Here is an 18,857-nt window from a genome sequence, read left to right as displayed (position 1 = left end):
ACCAAGAACTAGTTAGTTTAACATTTTTTTTTCCAAGGGAAACCATTGAGGCTTCTTTCTTCCTGCTAACAGCTAACTATTTAGGGCTCGTTTGGAAACTCCTTTAAAATGACTGAAAGTACTTTTCAAGAAATATTTTGAGTTCCAAAAGTACTTAAAGTGCATTCTGCAAGAAGCACCAATTATGTGTTTCTTGTAAGAAGCACTCCAAATACTTTTCAAGATGTAGGCTTCAGGTACATCGTAGATGCTTTTGTTTTCAGCCATTAAATATGCATCTTATCCTACTATTTGTACATATTCTATATCAATCTTAACGAATAGCGTACTTTTTTCTCAAAAACCTCTTACTAAAAACACGATAAAGGCTTCTGTTTTTGTTGTCCTACAACATATAGGCTTTGGGATTATTGTGCGTATGTTATTCGCCTAGAATTGTTTTTAAAATGATTCGAACCGCTTTTAGTAAAAATATTTTTTGGTTTGCAAAATCATTTAAAGTGTTCTACAAGAAGTACCAATTATGTGCTCCTTACATGAAGCAATAAAGCGTTTTTCAGAATTCACTTATGATTTTACTACAAATTGATTCCAAAAACACTTTCAACCATTATGAAAGTGAGCCTCTTAACATTGTATTATTCATTGCCATAGAATGACTCCAAAACTATTGTAAGTGGATGTAACACCACATGATGTGCTAGCTAACATAGCGTTATGCATTCCTTACCGGACATAAGGTTGATCATTTTCATATTAAGTTTACGTAGTAATATTAATAATAATAATTGTACAAGTGCTATAATTTAAAAGGAAAACTAATGAAAATGACTTGAAAATTTTGAGTTTTAACAATAAGGACAAAATAAAGGGTAAAGTAAATAGTACCAGGATTGACTTTTTAGTGTAAAAATATGGCTTTTCGTTAAAGTGAACAATATCAGAAACTTTTTGTTAAAGTTCCGTAATTTAAATGAGCTCATAAAACACTATGTCACCATGTCACATTGTGATTATTATCTAAGTCGATTTTGCACCATATTTAAAAAGAATATAATTTTATTAGCTTTCTCTAAATTGAAATGAAATGATGCTTGGATGTTTACATAAGTGATTGATATCAAGAATTTATTCTCCTTCATTTTTCAGGGCTAAAAGTTGAAGAACATATTCTAGATATTGAAGATATCTCAATTAATTCCGTTTCAATTTTTTGATTCGCTTTTAAGAGCCAAGCCAAGCCAAGAGTACAACAATAATGCCAAAATCATTCTAAAAAGGTAAAAATCACTTTTTAGTATGTTAACAAATAATAACACCTCCGACAAAGATAGTGTTTAATAGTTTGTTCGGAAGTGCTTTTAAAATAGCTGAAGAAATGTGTTTGGTAAAAATATTTTTAGAATCAATCCTTAGTAAAAATTCAAATGAATCTTGGAAAAAAAACACATAACCGGCAAGAAGCACTTCAAATGTTTTTGGAACACAAAAACATTTTTTTTGAAATTTTTTTCAATTATATCAACTGCACTTCCAAACGAGCCCTAAATACGTCGAAAACTAGTGCTTCTTTTGTTTTCTTTTTTTTTTTATCAAACGATACTATCTACATTAAGGAGGAGGGGTGTCCTTTGCCTCGCAATGAGATAACAATAATGTGGTCAAATTTGTCTACATTAAGAAGCACTTCAAATGTTTTTGGAACACAAAAACATTTTTTTTGAAATTTTTTTCAATTATATCAACTGCACTTCCAAACGAGCCCTAAATACGTCGAAAACTAGTGCTTCTTTTGTTTTCTTTTTTTTTTATCAAACGATACTATCTACATTAAGGAGGAGGGGTGTCCTTTGCCTCGCAATGAGATAACAATAATGTGGTCAAATTTGTCTTTGACGAGAATCGAACCTAAAACCTCTTACTTATCAATGAAGAAAAAAACACTTTAAATGATTTTAAAACTAAAGAATAAAAACTTTTTCATTTATTTTAATTACACTTCTAAACACTCTTAAATACAGCATGAAATTACTTCAATATCCAAGAATTCCAAAAAAAGAAAAAACAAAAGGAAAAGTGGGGGTGGATATATCTTTTATAGTTTTGGAAGTATTGAGTGTCTTTTTGGATAACTTTGTGAAACGGTGAGTCACAAGGAAGCGTATGGCTTTTTGTGGAAGTGCAGGACACGTAACTGCAACAACAACGTCAAAATCGTGAATATTCAGGAAGTAGATAGATAGATCATGGATTTGTCACCGCCCCATTCAACATGGAATAAGTTATAAAATTCTACTAACTTTATTCATTCACCAAGTAAGCCAAAAAGTCTACGTAACTAAGGCCGCCTAAAAGGATTGTTAAGAAGATTGTAACTCAATCGGTTTTTAAAAAAATACTATCTTAACTTTACAATAAACTAGTATTAATAATGTTTAAATTCGTATTTGACGATAATCAAACTTAAAACTTCTTACTTATAAGTGAAGATAAATATTATTAGATCGTAGTATTAAGTAGCTGAACCCCAATTGATTTAAAATGTAAATTATGTATTTGAGATTGTGAATTTTTAGTTTTTTTTACCGGAAATGAAATACAATTATAAATAAGCTCCTCAACATTTGTTCAAACCACACGTCTAATTCTAATTCTTTTAACCTTATTTATTCACCAAGTAAGGCAAAAAATTAGCGAAACTAAGTTGACGTAAAAGGATCGTCAAGAGGTATGTAGTTCAATTTGCTTATAATGTAAACTATATACTTCAAATTGTGAATTTTTAATCCTTTTTCACTTGAAACGGCATAAATTATCCGTAAAATTCATCAACATATTTGTAAACCACACATGTCTAATGCTAATTGATAAATTATATCACCAAGATAAATTAACAAATCATACTTAAAGATGGTCGTATTTATACCCTAACTTAGCAAGTCATCTGGTTTTGTATTTGAATATCATTCTTTCCATTACCCATTTAATAACTATTTTAACGTCAAAGATTTAAGAAAAGAAGTAAGAAGCAAGTTTAGTACTAAAAAACAATGTGACGTAAATTGGGTAAAAGGAGAAGGAAATAAATAATTAAACATTTTAATTTTACTATAAAGTATTCTTGGAATGGAAGTTACTTCCTTCATTTCGAGGACCTAAACTAATCAAAATTCGAAGATTTTTTTTTGAGCAAATGGTATTATCTACATTAAGGGGAGATGTTGAATTTAGCCTCACAATAAGTTAATAATAATGTGGTTTAAACTCGTCTTTGGTAAGAATCGAACACCTCTCACTTACAAGTGAAGAAGAATATCATTAGACTGTAATATTAAATGACAATTCAATTATCTAAACTAATCAAAATTCAAAGGTTCTAAACATATTTGAGAATAAAGGACGTCACATTGTATCAATCTCCATGTGGATTGTGGGAGAATTGACAAAAAGGAAGGAGAATAAGGAATCGAATCTCCAAGTGGAATTGTGATTACCATATTGGCATATTCTCATACACAATAACTCCATATTCTCTACATTATTTTATTTTCTTTGTTTGTTTCAAGAATGATTTTTTTTGAACTCTTTTTTCTGCTACTTACGGTAACTTTCAATTGTTAGATCGAAAAAACAAAGGATGATCAAATGACAGATAAACATAATATACAAAAACGAGCAGAGACGAATGCACATTGGAACCTAGGTGGTTCCAGGATCATTTGGAGTTTAAAAAACATACCTGTGAAGGTCTTCGAGAATGGTCCGAATGTTTTCTATGGGTCCTTTTGTACTTGCTAAGTGTTTGATGTAATACTTGCAAGATATATCTCAACAGGTTGTGTGGACAACATGACAAATTATCTTGATACCCATTTATTAAGTGTTCAACAATGCTTTAGTGAATAAACTAGAAAAAAAAATTGTGCATTTCTCGCTCTAATTTCTATTTAAAAAACTTTAGACCTTTTAAACTGGGGCTATCCAAAATTCGAATCTTGGATCCGCCACTATAAACGAAAAAAAAAAAAGTGTGCCCAAGTCACTTGTAACATTTATCAAGTATAAAAACTACTAACGTATAAAGTTTGTGAAAAAATTCCACATATATTTTCTTCTATGCGCCTAAAATAAGACTGAGCATGGAGCATTCCAAATCAATGAAATGTTCTTTAGTTGAATTAGTAGCATTGATTATCTTGATTCTTGGTTGAATTTCGCAATTTGTCAAACTAGTTTGACAAGAGAACATCACTCTGCATAAAAAAAACTTTACTTGCTAAAATGCTTTCGTGAAAAGTAAATACCGTTTGTTATGTTATTTGATTGCATATAATATTTTATTGTCAAATAATTTGCCAACATAATATTGTGGATCTTAGCAAAGGGCGGGTCCACATAGGAACCAAGGTGGTCATTAGATCACCCGGAGGCCTAGAAACACGATTGTGAAGTGTGAACAATCTTTGGGAACCTTCCAAATATTTGGTATGTGTTCCTATTATGCTCACCAATTATTTGATGTAATGTTTGATAGACATATATTGGCAGCATTCGTCATGTTGCGTCAACAGTTACTCTCGACAACAGTCAATAGATCGCTTCGATAAAAGTCAAAATCGGTTGACTTGTGTGCATCATAACTCGTCTCACGACTACACGCCCACCAAATATTCAACGAACTCATGGAACAAAGTAAAAACATATTTTTCTTCTAAAAAAGTTAAACATTCCACACTTTAACCCCCAAAATTTGAATCCGAATCCTGATCCTGCCTCTAGATCTGAATCAATGTGAATCACTTGTTCACGTTGATTGTTTGGCAGCAAAATTCAAAGTACTGTAACATACGCGTTTAACCGACAACGCAAATGTAACAAAGACCTTTCTCCGACATTTCAATTCACACACATTTGTGACCTTCATCACATAAAACTAGATAACAAATATAATAATAATAATAATAATAATAATAATAATAATAATACTAATAATAATAATTGAAAGCTAATATGTACTGTGCACTACGACAAACGTGGCTGGCCAAATGCACGTTACAGCTCCTCATCAAAATAATTAATCACACTTCAGCCAAATGTCACACCTGTTTACACCCCATATGCTCAAATACGACAAATCATTCCCTGTCGTAAACCAAATTATTGAGTCCGGTAGCCCAAACTCACAAAGCTCATAGGCCCAAATCCGGCCCAATCAAGCCCAAAGGTTTCGGCCCATAAATATTCTCTTCTCTTCTTCCGGTCCCTGTGTCGTCGCCTGAGAGTCGTCCTTCGCTCATTTCTTCAACATGTAAAACGATGTGGAGGAGCACCCGCGTCCCCTACCGCCACGTATCCCCGAGGGAATATTCTCGAATATGCCCTCCGCCGCCCACAGGCGGCGAGCCGCTCATCCGGGTGTCAAACCACGTGGCTAGATTGGGCCCGCCGAAGGAAGGCCCGAAGCCGAGGCAACTCCTGTCTTTGCCGCCTTTTCCCGGCCACCCTTTGCCGGGGAAGAGGTCGCACGAAGACGGCGCCGTTTCGCGCGTCACCGCCGTCAGCTGGGTTAAGTATTACTTCGACGAGATTCGTGACTCTGCCATTCAGTCCCACTTCAACAAAGGCCTTGTGAGTGAACTACTGGAGCGTAATTATTTTTAAATTTAATTTTCAAAAAGATGTAATTATTTAATCTTTTGAATTTCATAGGTTCAGATGGAATGCCCAAATTTGATTGAAAAGGAAGGGCGAATGAAACCCATGAGACAGGTAACGATGCTTGCTTGTAAATTTGCAATCTTTCAGTAGCTTGAGCTTTTGGATTTGTGTTGGATTGAATTTTGATGCGGGTTTCAATTCATTTGCAAATAGATTAGGCCTAGTGATGTAGTAGATGTTGGGGCAAGAGTGTTTGTGCCGGTTTCGGTTGCCGAGAGTAGGGTTTCGAGGAGATTCGACTGCATTCCAAGCGGAACATTAAACCCGAATGCTGATGAGATTAAATACTTGCAGAGGCTTGTCAAGTACAAGGCATGTTTTTGAGTTTAATTCCTACTTAGTCTTTGTTTGTTTGATGTTTTAAGTGCAGGCATTTTGTTTTTTTCAGTGCGTTTTTGTTTCTTACTGTTGTTTTTTGTGAATTTTCAGGACTCTGCTATCATCGTGTTGAACAAGCCCCCGAAATTGCCAGTCAAGGTTGGAATCTATACAGTTCCGTTCGACGTGTGTTCAGTGTTCTACTGTTTTATTTTACCAGCTTAATGTTACCGTTTGATTTCTGAAGGTCAAATGGTTTTGCTAGGGTAATCTGCCTGTACATAATGGCATGGATGCATTGGCAGCGGCAGCGTTGTCTTATGATTGTAAAGAAGGTCCTAAGTTGGTATGATTTTAATTTTGTGACTCCTTTCAAATAAAATTGTGGGGAAGACTAAGAAGCAAATTTGTTCCTTCATATCGTAATGACTAGTTGTATTATTAAACTGTTTGCATGAGCAGTGTAGGATTCTTGTTTTCCTTTGAACTTATTTCATTCTCCAATACATTTAGCGCTTGTTGATTATCTTGTTTTCGGTGTGCATATTCATATCAGGTTCATCGGCTTGACACAGAGAGCAGTGGCCTCCACTTAATGGGGAGAACAAGAGAGAGTGTTTCTCTTCTGCAATGGTTATACACTGACATCAATAAAGGAAAATCGCCGTGCAAGGTAACATACCTCACATTGCCATGCACTCTGTTATACCAAGCAGTGACATCTAATATCGGATATTAAATTATGGTAACAAATTTTATTCTTAAGGCTGATATGATTCTGGGTAATTTTAGGCATGGAACGATGCATGCGATGCAAAATATCAGAGTTATTGGGCATTGGTCATTGGCTCTCCGAAGGAGAAGGAAGGCTTGATCTGTGCTCCTCTTACAAAGGTTCTCTATCTCTGTTTAAATTCAGTTTCATAGTTTCTAATTTCTAATGTGTTAAAGAAAAAATGTGTTTGCAGGTTGTTCTTGACGATGGGAAGACAGAGAGGGTCATCTTGGCTCATCAATCAGGGTTCCAAACTTCCCAACAGGCTATAACTCAATACCGGGTACTTGGTCCTACGATAAATGGATGCTCATGGATTGAGTTACGTCCACTCACTAGTCGGAAGCATCAGGTATAAAGTAAAGTAAACATTGGCCGATACTGAATTTTGGGGTGTCACTGATTTCATTTCTTCTGCATTTGTACAGCTCCGTGTCCATTGTGCTGAAGCCCTTGGCACACCAATTGTGGGTGACTTTAAGTACGGGTGGTTTGTGCACAAGAGATGGAAACAAATACCTCAAGTTGATATCGAGCCAACATCTGGGCTACCATACAAGTTGCGGAGGCCAGCAGGCCTGGATGTGCAGAAGGGAAGTGTTCTGTCAAAAGTTCCTCTGTTACATCTACACTGTAGAGAGCTCGTTCTTCCGAATATTGCCAAGTTCCTGCTGTTATTGGATGAGAAGCTGGACGACCAGCACCCTGCAGTTGTTTCAAAACCAGATCTCCTTCGGTTTTGTGCATTGATGCCTTCCCACATGAAAATTAGTTGGAATCTCATGTCATCCTACTTAGTATAAAGAAGGGCAGGTTGCGTTTTAGAACCTGATTTTGGATACTGTAAACATGATTTTGGTACTGTCCAGCTCTAATTGTATGTAAATTTGTTGCCTAACAAATTATTACGAAGAATCGAATTTTATGATTGCTTTCAGAGTTGACGAAAACTAATAACAACGATCAACGATCAATGTTTCAACATGTCAATTAAATTGAAACAATGTCTGAACCTTTATTCATAGTGGTGATTAATTTGAAATTTGTAACGAACAATAGCATTAATTCTCCCTTGACACGAAATGCCTTCGTAAAACAAACACCGAAATTTACCGAGTGTCACGAAGACGATCTCCGGCAGGACATGAACAAGCAGCACTTACATGAACTGACCATCCTCCTTTCCCGGATTCATGCTTAATATTGATTCCCTTCGACAATTGCAGGGCTTGTTAAGAATCGTACATCGTTAATTCAACCAGAGACAACGTTGGAGTAGAGATATGACATTACCATTTTTGGAGAAAAATCCTAAACCTGTTCTGTCGGCATCGGTTGGGAACTAAGAAGTCTTTCTGCCTCATCATTTGCTTCAACTTGTATTCTCCATCTCTGTAGAGAAAAATAACCGGTACACAAACAACATGGATCAGAGGAATGCAATATTCGTTCTTTAGGTTACAAAAAAGAAAGAATTCCAAGTGAAAGGGGATGCCTCTTCAAGATTTTCTAGCTCCATGGTTTGCTGTATCTGTTCAGCAATATTTTCCTGTGAACAAGAACCGCCTCGTTAACTTGTGTAAAGGCATGTAAAGGGGGAGGAACAACTATGTAATCAGTTTGATCTTACCACATTGCTTGCTGCTTCAGCAGCAAGAACATCGGAGTCCAGTTCTACCTCAATTTCGATCATTGAAGAAATCTGATAAGCGGATGGCATCACTATATTAGTTGATAACATATTTTGGGGAGAGGGGTGGCTAAGTTGTGTCTAAACTCTAAAGAGAAAATATACCCTTGCATAGCTGTCAATAAGTTCAATCCGTCCCCTGAGAGAATTTTCCAAGCCTTCTCGAACCCTTTTGACTTTACTTCTTCGAGCACTAGATATTAAAAAAAATAAAATCAGACTAGTGAAGTACATCAGATAAAAATTTCTAACACACAGGCGATGCTAACTTGCTATTCGCTGCATCACTTAAAGGAAGAGCAAAAGTTTTAAAGAGTTATACCGATAAGAAGGCTCTCCTACAGCAACGATTTTGTTCTCAAGTTGGCACATCCGAGCCAACATCCAGACCTGGACAGGAAATAAGTGATCATCTATCTTATATCTTCAATACGTTCTGTTAACTTATGCAACAAAAAGAAAAGTGCAAAAAGTGATTGGTGCCACAAAATCGTTGAATGACAATTTCTGTCATTGATGAATACCTCTGTAAGCAACTATTTTGAAAAATTTCTTCGGATTTGTAGAGACTAGGTCACCTTTTATGATCATAAAGCTACTCACTTGAAAAGTTTACTAAAGACCCACAACTAGCATGGAGCTTACCTCTTTTTCAGCAGATTCTTTTAGGCCCTTTATACGAGATTGGAGTGTGTCATATTGCGATAAAAGTTGCTGCTTGATGGCAACTGTATCCACTATTCTCCGAGGAAGCTGACAAATCAATCAAGTATAAGAACAACATCCATTTCTCAGTTCAAACTAAAATATATAGATTGAGCAAACAAAACTACTTGCATCACCCAAAAACATCTAGAATAACTTAGGAATTTAAAAGTTAGATCCTCAATGAAGGCAACAAATACTAGTCGCGAGGAACCTGAAATCGCAAGAGCAAAATTTTTTTTCCTTTCCTTTTCAAAACAGTGAGGATGCGATTCGGGAATCACCAATTACAGTTATTATAGAAGAAAAAACTGGCTTACTGCTTACACGATTTAATTGGGGGACAACAAATTTGTTCAGAGTAACTCCAACAGCAAGAGACGCTACTGCAGCAACTGGAAGGAATTGGGGGAAGGTGGGGTCTATAACTCCGGAGGCGGCATTTCCAGAGGCCACAACCGCAACAATTGGAAAAAGGATGGAGGGGTTAGTTAGCAACGATCCTCCATCCTTTATAGGGGCTCTTAATAGTTTTGACTCCCGGTCATCTTCATGGTTTGTCAAGTAGATAGGCTCCCCAGGGTAAAAATTTGGGGCCTTAGGACTAAATTTTAAGGGACCGACCTCTCTGTATACACTTGATGGAGCAGCTAGAGCAATCGTTACCCTTTCCCCTTCCTGTGCTGGGAGATCAACTGTTTCAGTAGCAAACCTGTTTGTACGTGCCATACCAGAAGGGGTTTGTACCTGAAACAAGAGAGGGAAAATGATGATCAACAATAATCCAACATGGTCCAGGAATGCCATGCATCTAAAATCGGAAATTGAAAATTCAGAATGAGTATAGTATACCACAATGGAGTGGACAGCCGCAGGAATACTTTGCTTCATTATGTTCAGGAATCTTAGTCCCCTTTTCCAAGCCGGAACATCCATGCTGCGTTCGTCACGAGGAGATCCTTAGAAAAATTCAATATCCCAGGATCAACACCACACACATATTAGCTGTGTGATTGACATAGAATTAACATGGGATAAGTTTGATGTATATTCAAAATGAATAACACTAGTTAATACAAATGCTTTTGGCTATGTTCACAAGCATAGATAGACTATAGATATTGCTAAATTTAAAGCAGATACGAATTCCAACCTGATTTCTTCCGACTCAATACTAGTTATGTTGCCAGAAATAAGTTCATACTGGTAGCAGCACTTTGCACACGACGCTACCTGCACAATAACTGTGGCATGAGTAGCAGAAGTTTGAACAAAGAATCCCGTCTAAGGTATTATTTGTCAGAAGTTGGGTTCAAAGATTTTCGTCAAGCATACCTGAATACCATGTTGTGGCTGTGCAACAGCAACAGCTATCATACAGCTAGGACACCTAACAACCTTCCCAAATGGGACCTGCAAACATCAAAACAAGTCGGATGGTCTTCATGTGGCCAAGAAAATCTGAATAAAGAAAACAAGAGAAAAAGGTGCATACAATGTTTCCTGACTACCAATTTTACGAGTCCAAAGTTTAAGCTCAATACATTAAAAAATTCTAGTTTCCTTAAAAGTTACAAGTATAATTGCTTGGGGCAAATCCAAATGCTGAAAGACAGAAGCAAAACAAGAATTGCTTTTACCTCCTCAGCAGGAGATACTCCAACTCGGCAAACATTGTTGATCATCCTAAGGGCATCAGAAACCCTAAGTGATGCAGCTAGACCCAGAATCAACGATGTGTAAACACGCACATCTGGTCTGGACCATTTCCACCTCTCAACAAGAGGGCCATTTTCATTAACACCTGCCCAAAAGCAAGTGAGCAATAAAATCAATGCCCCAAGATAACTTCCCCACCAAGTAAAGTACAAAAAACACTATAGCCTAACGAGTTAGTAAGTTAATAATTTGGTGTTAACCACTCATCTGGACCCTATCCACTACGTTTTCCATGACCTGAACCGATCATTGTTTACTTCATCATTCAAAGATCATCCCTTAAAAGCTTATTCAAATAAAAAACCATTCAGTTATCTAACTACAAACAGATAAATATACGGGCACGGTGTCGATAATCAATGAAATGGTCATAGCAATAATCAATCATAAGGGTAAACGTTTTAGTGAAATTTTGCAAGGACGATTTTTGAATGAGACCCTAAAATAAGAAGGGTTCGAATCATGAGATTAAACTCTGTCGGGCTAACCCAAAATAAGCGGTTAGTGCTGTATTAAGTTACCAATCGGTTAGCGCTCGAGTGCTATTGTACATACATATGTGTGCAATAGCTAGGAAAACTTTGCATTGATGAACACTAATGGCCAAGCCCATTTCTTTCTACATCCAAAGTTGAAATCTTTTGAGTTCAAATGCTGGATTATCATACAAAACAACTCATCCTAGAACAATACCTTGATCAAAACTCGCACGCATTTCATAGAAAACAGAGAGAGCCAAGTCGGAGTTGTTCCGCTTAAGGGCGGCCGATATAATAGCACAACAATCAGATACACTCACTAAACCACCATTTCTGTCAGACATTTCAGCGATCACCTGGAGTGCTTCCTGGGCATCTTTAGCACCGGAAACTCCACTAAGCAACTCGTCATCTAACAACTCGGAAACAGAGTCCTCTGCCAACCCACTACCGTTTTGGGTCTCCCCCAATGAGGCTTTTACTCTGAGGAGCTTTGAGAAGTTGATGGAAGTGGATTGAATATTTCTGAACAAAAAAGTGGTGGTGGGAAAGATGGGAAGGGGCGGAGAAGGGTGGTGAGAGAGGCGGGAGAGCCATGGGGAGAGGGAGCTGAGGTTTATTAGAGTCATATGTCAGATGGGTTCGAAGCATTAAGCGTGGAGAACAGAGGTATAGTCTCTAATGGTGGGGGTCTCTATCTATCTCTAATCTCTCTGTGTATGTATGGGCGAAGGGGGTTTGTGGTGATAAAAGATGAGGAACGAGAGGTGGTTATTACAAGTTAGGAGTTGGGACAAGACGAGCGACATGGATGGAAGTTTTGGTAACGTAGCATGAGGAAATATTCAACCATTGGAAGACTAGGGCCACCGTTTAAAGAAAATTATCCGAGTAAGCAGTTTGTAACTTAATTGATTAAGAATTTTACATGTGTCTTTATTCTTATTCATTGGCATTTTAATGCGTAACATGATACATGAGAGAATGTGTAAGCTTAAAATACATTGTTAGCATCTTCCCCCGATGATTTAAGCTTTGAGGCTAGTGGTTGTCTTCTCGCAATGCTGAGAAACCAATACGTAACTCTTCTTATACCAAGAAAACTTGTGTGTATACTGAAAAAACTTGTGTTGGGTTGTTTCTATCACGTGACAGCGTTGAGTAAAAAAAACTTAAATGATGGTACTTAGTCCCAAAGTTAATGATAATTTGAGTTAAGTTGCATGTTGATTGAATGTACTTAGTCCCAAAGTTAATGATAATTTTGAGTTAAGTCGCATGTTAATTGAATTACTCTTCCACTCAACACTACCGAGCGACAACACAGCTTGAAACAATGTTTCAACATTGTCTTATCATATATTTACATTGTAAACAAATGAGTTGAGTTCTTAAGCTCAGAAATATGTAGTTTTTCATTAGTGTCTCCCTAAATACGCGTTTGGACTTTGGATGGATGAACGATGACGGTAGATCGAGCACTGTAAACCAATATTATTTAGGGTAAATTGTAGTAATGGTTTATTAATTTTAACTTAATCAGAACAATAATCCTTCAACTAAAAATTCATTACCATTGGTTCCTCAACTCATCAAAACGTACAGTTATGGTTCCTCGACTAAAAATCTATTACTATTGGTCCCTTAACTTTAATCTAATTGGAGAAATGGTCCTTTAATTTTAATCCAATTGGAGCAATGATCTCTCAACTTTAACCCAATTGTAACAATGATCATTCTAACATAACTCATTTTGACAAAATTCTAACAAAGTTAACCATAACTACACATTTTGATGAGTTGAGAAACCCCAATTGTATCAATAGTCCTTCCAACATAACTCATTTTAACAAAATTCTGACGAAAATAACCATAGCTACGTATTTTGATGAATTGAGAAACCAATGATAATGGATTTTTAGGTAACGGACCATTGCTCCAATTTAATTAAAGTTGAGGAATCATTGCTACAATTTACGCTATTATTTAACTGGCAAATGATGAAATCATATACCAGTAAAGAATTTGATTTGATCAGAAATCGAACAAACAATTATAAATGATCCGGTCAGAAATCGTAAAAATACCTGACGATATCTAGAAACAATGATATATTTGAAAGCATGGATTGCTAGTTCACAACAGACGAGATCACTACTATACACACATTTTTGATGGCAAATGAAACGAAAAGAAAACCCTGAGTACTGCAAAGTCGCGTAAAAACAGAAAAAATGAAGGTGACAAAAGTCGGTCAGTACATTCTGCATATCATCTACACACTCGCATCCAGATGTAGACATCAATTCCAGCACTTGCCTTCTTTCTTTCACCAAGAATAGTACCTCTCCAGCAGGGCATTTTTTTTTGTGTATGATGAATTAGTTGCCAAACCGTCCGCCTCTTCCCCAAGGGGGCCTCTGCTGGCCACCCCTATTGGTGCGCGGTACGCCATTGTTCTGGCGTGGTTGCGCTTTCATCCTCTGCTCCTTCATGTTTGCAAACAGCAAATCGAGTGTTTGAGGCCTCTGCTTAGGAAGTGCATTCTCTTGCTGCCGAGGGTGCTGATGCTGCTGCTGCTGCGGCAGTGGTAGCTGACAAAAAATAGAGACTTAATAAGACGGGACATTAAACATGATTTCACGTAGCAGTTCTGACGCAGACCACCACTAATAATACAAGTTAAAAGCCATTTCTAGCGGATGATCAACTATCAACCAATGCCATACACGTACGGGACTCTACAGTTTAACCGTACTGCACACTACTTGTGTTCTTACGCCAAAGAATCCCAAAGCACAGTTCTAAATAAACAGAATAGTGTGTATGCACCAAAGAATCCTAAAGCCACAGTAGTAACTGAACTGTACACTATGAACTTATACACCAAAGAATCCCGAAGCCATGACTCCAACCGCATTGATGGAAAGACACTTGACAAAGGAAAGCCAATCGTTTACTATAAAACCCACTAATACTCACGCATGTCAAATGGGAAAGAATAACAGAGGTCAAAATGAAGAATAATAATACCTTGCTACCAAAGCCAACATTTGCAACCCTTCTTTGATCAAATGGTGCACCAGCCCTGCATCCAGAAATGGAAAAAAAATGCTTGAGGAATTAAATACCATGTGCCTTCAGAAAGAAAACTTTGACAACAGAGAGGATAGCTATTACTATGCCTATACCAACACCATGTAATTGCAAAAGGATCACGAGTAGATATGCATTCGCCTGGATGAGAGGTTAAAGTGCCTTACCATCGTAATTCTAAATTAATCCAATTAACAAGACAAACCATTTGACGACAAAACAGTCGTAGGAAAATATGATGTTTTCTCAGCAGTGTGACTCCATCTTAATCTGCAGAAGGTCTCTCTAACCAAACCATAATCTGTATTCGAGCCTCACCAAGAAAACATATTATCCACAGAAACACTCAAGAAAAGACCTTTACATGGAGCAGAATAGGTGAAATCACAACAGAGGGTTCCGTCTTCCAATCATTTAAATGAACAGTCCATTCAGTCAAATAAACAAAATGTCTTCCCAAAGGAACTTCCCATCCCCGCTTAAGCAGGAAAACACGTCGTGAATGGAAGCCCTACTCGAGACAAGTTATGGATTCTTGAACCACTTGTATACCACAAAGCATGCTACAGGACCAACACAGCTTCCAACCAAAGCAACAAAACTTCTATACAGAAAAAACCTCAAACACAACTTTTGCTTAGTTTTTCATTTGTAATCTGGAAGTGATGCTTGGTTCCCCAACTATCCATTTTAATTCCAGCCCATGGCACGTTAAAGTAGAAGAGACTCAATAATCCATTTAGACGTCAAGAAACCAGAGGAAACAAAGAGTGCAGTGAAGTATAAGTCAGCATAAACTAGAAACAGTGAAAGTTTCCATCAATCAGAAGCCTCCTGAATCCCCTATGTCTCACAACAATGAAACTGAACCCTCAACAATTGCCTCCCGGATCATAAACATCTTTTAATACTTATTTGCAAGGCCAAGAACTGAAGAGATTAAAGGAAAATGGGTTGGATAGCTGGACTTATCACATCCCACGGACTAGTGACTCACAAGCTTGCAGGAAAGCCAGCACATTCAGCATGAACTGAAAAACTGGACAGAGTGATAACTTCAATTCAAAACCAAGGATGGGTTGGATAGCTGGACTTATCAAATCCCAAGGACTAGTGACTCACAAGCTTGCAGGAAAGCCAGCACATTCAGCATGAACTGAAAAACTGGACAAAGTGATAACTTCAATTCAAAACCAAGGAATGTGTGTCAACTTCCAGACCCGTAAAGGGAACTACAGAACACCGACTTGACATAGAATAACATGTAAACAAGTTAATCCTAGCAAGCATTGAGCAACTTAGAATGCACAACGGTTAGTAGTCCTCGGTAGTCAGTACATCCTCTAAAATATGTTGCAAATGCCCGCACTACATACTACACACATCAAGTACACAAACTGAGTTGAATTTTTTCCTTCTCCTGCAAAACTTATTGCTATCCAAGTCTTGTGATCCCATTACTGAACATTCAACTTAACCCCACACTTCTCCAGTTGTAAGAATATCCCTTTATCATAAGAGATGGACCACTCAACATATGGCAAACTTTGCAGATCAGAAGCACAGAATTTATAATGCAGATGCAGATATACTATTGTCGATGGCATCTACAGAAACAATCAACAAGTTGACACACTCCCAAAATGACTGCTTGCTGAATCAACAAAACAGATGCAGGAGTTCCAAAATAATGGGAGTTGAAATGTTTTATCCGAGGCAAATGGCAGAAGGTCATCACTAATAATAGAAGCACCAATATTTACCTGTGGTATATTCACAATCAAATAATAACATTAGGTACAAATTATGGGGACCCGCCAAGACTTAAGAACTAAAAACCAATAAGAATTTTCATACTCAAAAGATAGAAGGTAATTACAAGCATACCTTGGTTTCCAGTTGGGCACCCGGTTACGATTAAAAGCTCTATTGCGAGGAGGAGCAACTGCTGCCCTTCGCGCAGCCTCAGCTGCTATGGGGAATTGGTTTCTCTGAAAATTTGACCTTCTCTGAGCTAGAACCCCCTGGTTACCATAATAGAATCAAATGAAGAAACAAAAACATTAGTGACATTGCACATCATAATCCAAAAAATTATGAGAATTCAACTTTGAAATATCATCCTTACCTGTCTAATGGAAGATCTTGAGTCCATAAAGCGCCGCAGCTTTGTTGGTTTATCTTGAGCAGCAACCTTTGCAAAATTCTGAGATTTATTCTGCATGGAGAAATTTGATACTACTCAACAATTTGTTCTACAAGAATATTTAAGAAATAAATTTTCTTTTTTTTTTTTTTAAATAGGAAAGAGTAAGAGAAAGAAACTTACCGAAGCTCTCCGCTGGTTCTTACCCTTGGGAGCAACTTTCGACATTTTAATGATATCCTCTACATCATCAAACATCACCACAGGTTAACACGAAAGGGTTGAAAAAAAGAGAAAGCACAATTATCTTAAATCGACTAGCGGGAGTACGAAAGCATACCCAATGTCATGTCCATCTTCTTCTCTGTAAGAGCAATTGCTTCAGTTGTAAGTGGTTTTGTCGCCATCTGCAGAAAACCAAAAAATAAGTTCACACATCTAAATCGACAGAAAAAGCATGACAATAAACCCTAGATGCGATAATAAACCCAAACAATCATGAAAAAAGTTAATTTTATAACCGAAGATCAAAATAAAACAATAATACTGCTTGGGGTACTAAGAAAGTAATAAAAATCAGAAACAGAAATCAAAATAAAATATCAAGTTTATTATTCGTTCAGTAAAAAACCCTAAAAATACCTAAATCGGATCCAAAGACTCTAACTTTTAAGCCCTCAATCGCAACTAAAACTAACGCATGGAAAAGTCAAATTGCTTTCCCTCAATTTTTTCTCAGAAACCAAAGCGATAATGCATCTAAAACTTCAGCTGGAAGCTGCAAAACCTTGCAGCAATGAACACAACATTACAGAGACTTTGGAAACGAAATCTTACCGGTTATTGGAGCGCAGAAATTCGATTGCGAATCGTGAATCGAGCGGAGATATTGTACGAAATTAGGGTTAGGGCTTTGGGGAGACACAGAGATGAGAGAGAGAGAGAGAGGGAGGTATTTATAGAGAAAGGCCGGTTAAAGGTGTGATACCGCTGGATGTCTTGAATTTTGGGAATCCAATGAGAGAGATAAATGGGCTGTGATTTAAATACAGGCCCATGCTGACTTGGCATTGGATGTGTCAACTTAGGTTAATGATACATATGATCATATATAATCGAAAAAAAGGCTAAATATAGTTTTGTTTCGAATTATAACTCTGTAAAAAATTAATTTTAAATAAAATAGTATTATACTATACTTATACATCATTTTTAATTGAACGGGTTAAATAAAGTCCCCTCAATCATTTATTAATTTTTTAAATTTATACTTTATTTATTGGTTAATTTAATTACCGTTGGATGTTTGTAAACTACCATTAGATGTTTTCAAATTTAACCGTTAATTTGAATCAATTATTGTCACTGAGGAGCTAAGCAAAAAAAAAAAAAAAAAAAAAGCGCTAGGGGGCTACATTTGGCTAGTCTAATGCCCTATTGGCCAAAAAATGGTTTTGTGGGCTCTATAAAATTATAGCTTAGTTATCTATTGAAGATGAGCTTTTTGGCTTCTGGACATGCAAACCCTCTCCATTGGAGATGGCTTAAGATTCTTATTTTGAGAACCTGTGATGACCAAATGTATATTAGCCACAAGATTAAATTGTCAAATATTTTAAGCCTTTGAATCTAAATTTATATAATCTACAATTGGTTCTCATAGGTCCTCAAAAGAAGGACTTTAGCAGAGCATAAGGCCAAAAAGTTGATCGACCATGGATCGGGAAACTTATATTATCTCCAACCGATCTCAACAATTTAGCCACATATATTTTTTTTAGTACAACAATAAATTTTACACTAAAGGGAGGGAGAGTTCGGAAGCCACACAATGGACAACCTAATTTGGTATCAAATTCACCATCCAGAGATTCGAACGTAAGGTTTCTTACTTACAAATGAAGAGGAATACCACCAGACTGTAATACTTGAGTGACACATAGTTTTAACTATTCATCCATATGTATGAGGTTGGCCAGTTTTTTCTTCTAAAGTAAGGGACCTCTCACCCTCAACTTTTAATTTGTTAACTTTTGTATTTCTTTAATTTTTTTTGTTTGCTAATAATTTTGGAATTAGTTTTTGTATCATCTATCTTGTTTTATTTTTACGAACCTTTTGATGTAAAAAATTGAATTTTCTATGGAATTACACAAAAATGAATTGGTATTTTATAAAATTTTGGTGTTGAATTTGATTTGAATTAATTAA

At 36.7% G+C, this 18,857-nt stretch overlaps 3 protein-coding genes across 5 annotated transcripts; 1 reads left to right on the top strand and 2 right to left on the bottom strand.

The window, feature by feature from the left end:
• Window positions 1-5,244: 5,244 nt before the first annotated feature.
• Window positions 5,245-7,741, top strand: LOC103949236 (RNA pseudouridine synthase 3, mitochondrial). 2 transcript variants are annotated; one of them, XM_048589504.1, is made up of 9 exons: window positions 5,245-5,628; window positions 5,716-5,769; window positions 5,872-6,030; window positions 6,148-6,195; window positions 6,302-6,382; window positions 6,593-6,709; window positions 6,829-6,930; window positions 7,005-7,163; window positions 7,240-7,741. In XM_048589504.1, the coding sequence occupies exons 1-9, from the start codon at window positions 5,317-5,319 to the stop codon at window positions 7,612-7,614; spliced, it is 1,407 nt and encodes a 468-aa protein (XP_048445461.1). In that variant the 5' UTR covers window positions 5,245-5,316; the 3' UTR covers window positions 7,615-7,741. The 2 variants fall into 2 exon arrangements, with proteins under 2 accessions (XP_048445461.1, XP_009358613.2); XM_009360338.3 differs by having other exon boundaries at window positions 5,252-5,628; window positions 5,710-5,769.
• Window positions 7,717-12,196, bottom strand: LOC103949237. Of its 2 annotated transcripts, XM_048589503.1 has the most exons (13): window positions 11,619-12,196; window positions 10,847-11,010; window positions 10,542-10,619; window positions 10,360-10,439; window positions 10,059-10,143; window positions 9,534-9,953; window positions 9,147-9,254; window positions 8,824-8,891; window positions 8,607-8,694; window positions 8,442-8,513; window positions 8,307-8,360; window positions 8,105-8,203; window positions 7,717-8,022 (listed from the first exon to the last, which is right to left on the bottom strand). In XM_048589503.1, the coding sequence occupies exons 1-12, from the start codon at window positions 12,031-12,033 to the stop codon at window positions 8,123-8,125; spliced, it is 1,713 nt and encodes a 570-aa protein (XP_048445460.1). In that variant the 5' UTR covers window positions 12,034-12,196; the 3' UTR covers window positions 7,717-8,022; window positions 8,105-8,122. The 2 variants fall into 2 exon arrangements, with proteins under 2 accessions (XP_048445460.1, XP_009358615.2); XM_009360340.3 differs by having other exon boundaries at window positions 7,717-8,203; window positions 11,619-12,195.
• A 1,304-nt stretch (window positions 12,197-13,500) lies between these two features.
• Window positions 13,501-17,643, bottom strand: LOC103949235. Its single transcript, XM_009360336.3, has 7 exons — window positions 17,484-17,643; window positions 16,987-17,053; window positions 16,830-16,888; window positions 16,629-16,718; window positions 16,388-16,524; window positions 14,438-14,492; window positions 13,501-13,998 (listed from the first exon to the last, which is right to left on the bottom strand). Exons 2-7 carry the CDS (start codon window positions 17,051-17,053, stop codon window positions 13,786-13,788), a joined length of 621 nt encoding a protein of 206 aa, XP_009358611.2. The 5' UTR covers window positions 17,484-17,643; the 3' UTR covers window positions 13,501-13,785.
• Between the last annotated feature and the right edge of the window lie 1,214 nt (window positions 17,644-18,857).

This window comes from the organism of the source record quoted next, unplaced genomic scaffold, assembly GCF_019419815.1.
Source record: "Pyrus x bretschneideri cultivar Hongxiangsu unplaced genomic scaffold, Pyrus_bretschneideri_v1 Contig3, whole genome shotgun sequence".
Classification (NCBI taxonomy): domain Eukaryota; kingdom Viridiplantae; phylum Streptophyta; class Magnoliopsida; order Rosales; family Rosaceae; genus Pyrus; species Pyrus x bretschneideri.
Note: the sequence above shows the minus strand (reverse complement) of the source record. Positions and strands in the feature narration are given on the sequence as shown.